This window comes from Vicia villosa, linkage group LG1, assembly GCF_029867415.1.
Source record: "Vicia villosa cultivar HV-30 ecotype Madison, WI linkage group LG1, Vvil1.0, whole genome shotgun sequence".
NCBI lineage: Eukaryota > Viridiplantae > Streptophyta > Magnoliopsida > Fabales > Fabaceae > Vicia > Vicia villosa.
The window spans coordinates 14,635,244-14,643,987 of NC_081180.1; the positions used below are offsets into that span (position 1 = coordinate 14,635,244).

The window sequence follows — 8,744 nt, forward strand, 5'->3', positions numbered from 1 at the left end:
AACCAAATTTTGTTTTAAAAAAAGTACTACCGAATGTGTAACTACATAATCGATGGGCATAATTGAAATTTTGTCAGATGCCAAAGAGTATTACGTGTGGATTGAGATATTCTCTTATAATTTCCTAATTATTCAAAAAGAAAATATATTTTCCTAGTGGCGTTCAGGTGAATGTTCAAAAGGACAACCACATAAACTTTACCGATACCAAATACAAGTACGAGATAACACGAGTACATACAACATAAACATGTTTTATTTTATTTTCTGTCATTAAGATCACAATTCACAAGGTATTAACATCATTAAGACTAGGAACGCCTCAAAAACGTTAATTTGTTGACATAAATATCAGCAGCACAGCATACTGAACTCAAGCCTTAAGGATGATCTGAATTTTATATTCGTTGGCTATGTAAAATGTTATTTATTTAGTCTACTTGATGAATGTATATATGATATGTGAAGAAAATATTACAGTTGTTATATTTTAAATGTAAGAACAAATTGCATGTCCTTCAAAAAACAATCAAACATAAATTGCATGATATAACCTCTATAATTAATAAATATCTAATTTACATTATGGAAAAAGCTATACTTAAAGCAATTTAATTTACCCCATGAAATGTTAACTAACTACACACGCTAAGTAACACGGATTAGAAGAATAACCATGACAAAGACAAATAGCATCACAAACATCACAAGCCATGTTAAGCAAGAAGTCTTGGAACTCTCGGAGTATATTGTATTTGCTCTCACATTGACACGACCTGTGCTTGCCAAGCTATGTTCAATGGCTTGCTCAGTAGAATCAAGTATCTGCAACCAACCCATCATTCGTTAGGTTAGTTAACTCCCAACGAAAGATATTTCATATAAGTTAATGTTTGTTAAAAATAAAAATAGTAATAAAACTTCAGTTGAGAGAAATTATATTTTTCTTGTAAGAAACATTGCCCTGGATGAGATTTGTATTGACCACCGTTACAAGGTATTGACATCAGATACAATCCCTCGTGCCAAAATGAGATACATTTGCAAAATCAACTCATGCTTGATACAACCAATTATCAGTTATTAGACATGAAGGAGAGAATGAAAATGAGAATCAGACCTTTTCGGTGTTTTTAACAGATTGGCTCATCATGAGACTACTCTCTTTGAGCTGTTTTGCCAACACCACCATCTCATCTGTCAAATCATCTTGAAGCTTTCTGAGTAAAAGTTTCAACAAAAAAGTATAAGAGTCGAGAGAATAATGAAAAAATAATTACTATGATTAATAACAAAGCATTGGGAGAGCAAACACAAATGACAATAACAATTAGCTATCTAATACATTTTTGCACCCTAGTAGTTCAGCATATTCAATTACATTTTTAGGTAGAAATCAGATATCCTCAGCGCGCAACTGCAGAGACTAATCCCTCAAGGCGGGGAAGACCACAATGGGCGACAAAACTTTCCCTTACAATTTCATCCAACTGCTCTTGGGGCAACATATTCAATTACACTGACCTCAAAATACCAGTCCTGGTTTTGAAAACATATACTTTTTTTTAAAAAAAATTGCATAGGAACCTAAGGTTTACATGTTATGGACTCTTCCGTGTTTAGTAGTACTGACTCATCATTAAACAAACTTCAAATGTACCTGTGCTTTTCAATATGTGCATGTCCTGCAGCATCCAACTTAACAGATGATAAGTGATCGGTCTCAGCAGGCTCGTGTACTCTATCTTCCGTACTTAAGGCAGCTCTGTCCAATGAATCAGATGAGTAGTAGTAAAACAGCCTACAAAATACAAGCAGCAGTGAAAAAGGTTAACATTAACTTACACAGGCCTTCTTCGCAATCCAGAAGGTGACACCGGTTTGTTTTCCTCAATTTCAGAAGGGTTTTCTTTAACATTTCCTGTAATGTCCTTCTCGGATACTTCTATGTCAGACTGAAAATTTAAATGGTTATATATGACAATCACCAAGTGTGCTTATTTAGCTAAAAATCTAAAATGGAATATATGATTAGGAAACAATGGAGCAAATTGCATTGCCTTGTGATGCATTCAAACCATGTACCAAAATTTCAAACCATTAAATATTTTATATACACTTTTTACATTTTAGTGTGATGTTCTCCATCATAAAAGAAAGCATTAAGGTTTGTCTGGTTGAGTAGGTGGACAAAAGAGGATGGAGTTAAAATGAATTTGAGCAGGCATTACAAAAAAACAAATAAATAAACTATTTTATGATATCCAATAGAAATTTCAAATACTCAAACTCCATTTGTTTGTTAATGACATTTCCCATCATATTGATGCCAAAAAGGAACCTCAAATGTTTTAGTCAGTTGATATAATGATCCCTTCATATTTCAATATCTTTCCAAGATACAATATCTGACAAATACATACCACATGAACCAATTTTGAAGCAATTGCTTCAATCTTCTCTGAATAATCGTTTAATGTAGCCTTTGAGAGCCTGCATGACCGGTCATACCCAAACATCAAGGAATGCACATATTCAATAGAGAAACATATAGCATGAATATAACAGCTTAGATCATGGATTACCAATGATCTGAGAAGGTAGAGGAAATAAACTGCCAAATCAGTTTAAAGAAATGTAATCATTATAAGTCCAAGATCTTCTCAAAGAATTTAAAACAAGGAATAGTACAACTTATGTTCAATGAGAGTCATATTTCTAGGAGAACTCATTCTAAATACAGGAGTCCATAGATATACCATAGTCTGCTAGACCTTAAAAGTAAGGTTTGAATATTAGGACTATTATTGTGATAGGATTTTATATAGATATGACTCTAAACTTGTTCTTGACTTAGTCTAGAATTTATTACATACAGAAGTATTGAATTAGGATATATATTCTGCATATGGCTCAATGATGAATAAGAGAATAAGTTATTTTCTTGAGTATATGGTTAACGAACTGCAACATCTTTGTAAGTTTGTATATTTATTAACCATCAATTAACTGCGTTAACCTCATATTTGTACTGCACTAACCATATAATTAATTGTCAAATTTGATGTTAAAAGTTTGTGTCCAAATATTATTTCTCTTTAGGTATATGAGATTGTAAATAAGGAGACGTACTACCTTGGCAAGCCTTCTGGTGTCTTCTCTTCACCCAATTGTTCTAGTTGTTCACGCAAAGTAGCAACATACTGCAAATCAACAGAATATTATTTCAATAAAATTAGCAAATAAGTTATAGGTGATTGAGATCAACATAAACCTAAAAAAGGCAACTTGGTGCTATAAGGGTATGTTTGGGAGTCGGATTTTAGAGGGTTTTGGAGGGTAAGCTATATTTTGATTTGTATTAGATACTTTTAAACAATTGAAAGAACAATATGATAAATGATCATGTAATACTTCGTTCATTCACATTCAATTCATTTTTTAAAATATTTTACAGTATCCTTAACTTAAAATCAAAATGTAAACCCTACCCTCCCCTCAAAACCCTTCATCCAAACATAACCTTAACCTCCAGCAATAATGGGGTCCAAAAAATGATCTGATCTGTTTTTTTATCTATCGTGGGCAACCTTGCATATATTTGCAAAAGGTCGACTTCATAATTCAAACCTGTGAGGCTGTGACGTCCTAACTAGTAACTACAAAGCACAAGCTTCAACTGTTGTGCCAAGATTCCTCTTCTGACATAACACTAATTACTCTAAAATAAATATAGTCAAAGCTAATTTTCATACATACATGTACAAGTTTTGCCTGGTTTTGCTGCTGAGGAGCAGCTGCAAGCAATCTCTTCAAGTTTACTTCTGTTTTACTAATTCCCATTCCTGTAATGTTTAACAATTTTACAAATAATTCATAAATATAACATAATCAGGGAAAGGAACAAGAATCAAATAACAGGCTGAAAATAATAATCTCATATTCAGCAGTAATACTTATGTAGTTTAACAAATATTTTAACAGAATCAAATGTCTAAAACTACAACGAAATCACTTCAACATATTGAGTGAAGATTTATATGTGCTTAAAAGCATGAACAAAGTTATACATCATCTTATTACAGTTGTAAACTACAATTTATCAGGGATGAGGAATATAGGAATCACATAGATTAACTAATGCCAATGAACTAATTTCTTTAGTAATACTCTAATGATATATATTAAAATTTTACTTTAAAAGCTAAACGAACAAAATCTGAAAAAATTACCATTACAAAATGTGACACTATCTATGAAAGTTTCAAAAAAAGCAGTTAAATTACTATGTGCGGTTATTTAACTTCCTAAATAATACATAATTTTTTTTACCATGACAACAATACCTAAAAAAGATAAGGAATAAAAATTCTTTAAGTTTTCAAAATATCCTGCCACAACCACTTGAGTTTTGTTTAATTTTATTAAACAACTATGATAGTGATATCTTAACGAGCCGTAAACAAGAATTTTCCTATTATAATTAAGCAACATCTTAAGGAGTCTAAAAACATTATCCAAGAACTTTCATTCAGTACACAAGCTAAGCTACACACAGTTCTATAATTAATCAAATCAAGTTTATGATCATAGTCAAAACACTTACATGCTTCACTATGAACAACACTATTGACATCAAAAGTGAAGACCAAACATACACCCAAGAGAAAAATGTTTACCTTGCCTATACTTATGTACAACCGCAATATTTTACAGCATAGTTCTATCATCAAACTATAACCAGCTAAATTTATCAATCACTCCTACTTAAAACGTCACACATTCTATAACATCTCTAATATTTCAAAGTAAAGAACAGAAAAAAATCAAGCATGAGGGTTAAAGTACCACCAAAAAAAAGAGATACCCAAAATTCATAGATTTACCAAAGCTCAAGTTTATGCAAGCACCTTTATTGAGATATATGACCTTCAATATTTATTGTACCAAGTCCAACATTTTCTCCACTCATAGAGAGTTCTCGTAAATTAAACTAATAGAGAAATAGCACTCAAATCATGGAACACGGTGATAAGCTAAAATATATTTTCAAAAATTCATAAACAACAATCAAGTATCCAAACTAAACACAGACACACAAAAACCGATGTAGGAGTATTTCAGTTATATCTTTAGAATTATTATACATATACGTAAAATCACTATCTCAATCACAAATTCTATATCAAAAAATTACTTTACTACAAACTCCAAGGTAGAAATGTGGAAGAATAATCCCCCTAACTTTTTTCTTTGGTATTAAAGCAAATCAAAGCTGGTAACTCATGGCTGATTCGATCCCCTGGCCACCAAAGAGCGGTCCTTGTCGGTGTAAATTAGCAGTAAAAGAAACATTGTAGCCGTGTGAAATTAAAATGAAAATAAAAATCATATTTACCTATCCCTATTGATACACAATAAGGTTGGACAACACCACTCAAATTCTATTAACTTATAGGAAGAAGAATTCTAACATTGTTCCTTATCTCAATGGAAAAACATAAGAGGTAGGACAAACAATAATCAAATCAAACAATAATCAATCAAATGAACAAATCAGCGTAAAATAAAAACAAAAATGAATAAAATCGGAGGATCACTATGCAGATATCTGCTGCAATGGAGTTCTCTGAGGTGGCTATCGCAGTCGCAAACTGCAGCTGAATTGTTATAAAAATAAAAAAGGGAACACCTAGATGACTTTTTCACTATTTCCTGTTATCAACAGCGAACTCCAACATTGTTTTTCGAGCAGTTCAGTTCAGTGGGACTCCAACTTGTTTCTAGGAGGTGTTAGTGGTTCGGATCAGTTTTGGGGGTAAAAAACCATCCAATCCAAACACAAAAATGTGCGGTTTAATTTATTCATTTTTTTTTCAAATTATTACCGGTGTTGAGGTGTCGAGGTGTCATATAAATATTTTGTTTGAATTGCAAATCACTGACTAAGCCGTTTGTAATTTTGCATCCAACAAGCACAACCATATTCAATTAAATCTCAAAATTAAGCCTAACCATTGTAAAATTCTTGACAAACCAGAACCAAAACCATCAGCAACAAGGTAAACCAGAGAATAAAACGACTCTAGTCTTCATTGAATTTGGAGTTGAAAGCGAATAACGAGAGGGATGAAAGAGTTACCGGAAAAGGGATCCGATGCAGAACAATTGAATCAGGGGATGGCGCCTGACGTAGCGGTGACTACGCCGTGCAAGAGTGTGAGGTTGAGGGACAAGAGAGTGTGTCGCGCGGGAGAGTGAGGGATGAGAGACTGATGACCGGAGTGGTGAAGACGATGCGGAGGAGAGTGGTGACGGTGACAGTTGTTGTTTGTACTCTTTATGACGCAATTTGAAGTTACAGATAAAAGATTTTTTTATTTAAAAATAAATAAAATAAAAGGTTTATAAGTACTTTGTGTATTTTTTTTTTTTAATTCTTATTTTATTGGCATGGGTTTTTGTCTATCTAATTATTATTAAATCCGTTTGAAAATAGTCGTTTTAACACTAAAATTTATTTTAAAATAAATGTTATTTCTTAGTAGTAAAAGTTATTATTTTTTCAATGGTACTCCCTCCGGTCTCAAATATAAGCAAATTCGGAAAAAAACTCATCCTGCATGGAGAATGTCTGAATGCATTTAATTCTTACTCTCTTTTTAATTCTAGTCCTATTTTTTGTTTTTGGAAATTGTTGCAAACATTTAAAATGTAAAAAATTGTAGGGGTAATTTGGAATCGTATAAATATTGATTTTTTTTTCTTATATTTAACACAACAGATTTTTTTTTGTTGCTTATATTTGAGACAGGAGGGAGTATTTCTTAATTATTAATTTGTGCCTTAATTATTTCATTCTTTGATTCGAGTGCAAAAACTTTAAACAATAGTAATTTTAAAACGAAGTAGAAACGGATTGTCCGTCCCGCCATTCTTTAAGTTCGTCAAAAGAAGAGTGAAGCGGACAAGTCCGCCAAATAAAAATGGACATAAAAATCCAACTCGTCTTTGCCAGGGCCGGCTTTGGACCAGGACAAGCAGGCCCACAGTCCAGGGCCTCAACAAAATGGGGACCTCAAAATTTATTTTTAATTGGAACTCTTATAATTTTAATTTATTTTAGTATAAATTTTAGAAATTATTTATATATTATAATTAAATATTTAAATATTTGTCATATAATTACCTAATTTATTATAGATTTTTATGATGAAATTACATTTATTATCACTTGTGCTTTGATTTATTATTTCTTTTCATAGAAATAAATTTTTTATCAATCAGTTAAACCTGCCTATTAGGGTCAGAACATGGTTTACCCCTACTCCTATATTTTCTAGTCATATGATTTGGTTTTCCACAATTAAAGCAAGAGAAAGCGTCAATTTCATTTCTTTGAGATGGTGGATGTTGCCTAGAAAATAGGGCAATAAAGGTAATTAAAATATTCTCATTCTTAATTCAGTTAATTATATTTCGATTTTGAATTCTTATTGATTTGCATATGGCTACTTATCTGCATTGAATTCTTTTTATTGTTCGAAACAATCAAGACTTCATATTTTTTTGCCTTACGAAATTCTTTTTCATTTTGGCGAATTGCCAGACGGCGGGCTTGCCCGTCTATTATTTATTTATTTTTCATTTTTTAATTGATTAATAGACTTTTTATATTTTAATTAAATTTTTCACTTATTTTTTAAAACAGTTTTTTATAAAGCATCTTTTTGACAAATTTTACTTAAAAAATTATGCATATATTTGGCCCAACTTTTTTATGTCTTAAAAGTTACTTTAAAGTTAAAGTTAAAAATAAGAGCTTTTAAAATAAAATTAAAGTTGTTTGGTTATGATTATTTTTTAAGCTTTATATATATATATATATATATATATATATATATATATATATATATATATATATATATATATATATATATATATATATAAAATTCGTATTGAATAATTGTTGTATTAACCTATATAATTTAGTGTATAGTATAAAAAATTAATAATATTATTATTGAAAATTATTATACAATAAAATAATATATAATATACAAAACAAATAAAAGTTGGACAATACTAATATCTACAAAAATGATGTAAACAAAATAAAATAAATAAATAAAACATAACTCTAAAGTTATGAACCATAGAAAAAAAAATGAAAAACATACGTCTACTGCATAAGTGCCATTTTTCTAAAAGAAAAATGCTTTCATCGGGATTCGAACCGCGACCACATGTTTTAAGCTCCAAAAAAGTTAGTTTCAACAACTTTTTTACAAGCTCATTTTATTCAATTTTTTGCCTTTAAAAAAAACCTACTTTTTTTCATAAGAGCTTTATAAAAAATGTGTTTGGCCCTCCATCTCCTTATAAGGAGAAGATAAGTAGATAAAAAGCTAGGCCAAACGAGCTCTTAGAATTACTAGGATTAACTAAAAAAAGGCGGGCTTAAGGCGGGACGGGTTGAATGCATAGGCAATATGGACTTTGGCGAGCGGCGAATTTTGGTGGGGTAAGCTTTGGCGAGATGTGTTTTGGTGGATGGTGGGCTCAAAATTTCAATTCAACTCACTATTTTTTGGCGGATATGCAAGCTGGATCAGTAGACCACGACCATTTTGTCACTACTAAATAAAAAAGTGTGCATCGTGTAACATTAAAATATAAATATAATTGAGAATTAATGTATAAAAAAATTAAGAATTTTACTTTAACTCTAAATACAAATTAAA

The 8,744-nt window shown here is 30.9% G+C and overlaps 1 protein-coding gene across 1 annotated transcript; it reads right to left on the reverse strand.

Moving 5' to 3' along the window:
- Positions 1-517: 517 nt before the first annotated feature.
- LOC131629296 (uncharacterized) lies at positions 518-6,369 on the reverse strand. The gene is made up of 8 exons (XM_058900092.1): positions 6,143-6,369; positions 3,760-3,845; positions 3,136-3,203; positions 2,424-2,493; positions 1,846-1,955; positions 1,661-1,765; positions 1,121-1,220; positions 518-825 (listed from the first exon to the last, which is right to left on the reverse strand). The coding sequence occupies exons 2-8, from the start codon at positions 3,841-3,843 to the stop codon at positions 649-651; spliced, it is 714 nt and encodes a 237-aa protein (XP_058756075.1). The 5' UTR covers positions 3,844-3,845; positions 6,143-6,369; the 3' UTR covers positions 518-648.
- Positions 6,370-8,744: the final 2,375 nt, after the last annotated feature.

What these genes read in the sequence shown, in the direction of transcription:
- LOC131629296 (XM_058900092.1), bottom strand. Translation starts at nt 3,843, where the DNA reads ATGGGAATTAGTAAAACAGAAGTAAACTTGAAGAGATTGCTTGCAGCT. An exon ending in ACCAGGCAAAACTTGTACAT is followed by an intron (nt 3,204 to 3,759) that starts GTATGTATGAAA and finishes GTTGATTTGCAG; the next exon opens with TATGTTGCTACTTTGCGTGA. An exon ending in CTTCAAAATTGGTTCATGTG is followed by an intron (nt 1,956 to 2,423) that starts GTATGTATTTGT and finishes TTAAATTTTCAG; the next exon opens with TCTGACATAGAAGTATCCGA.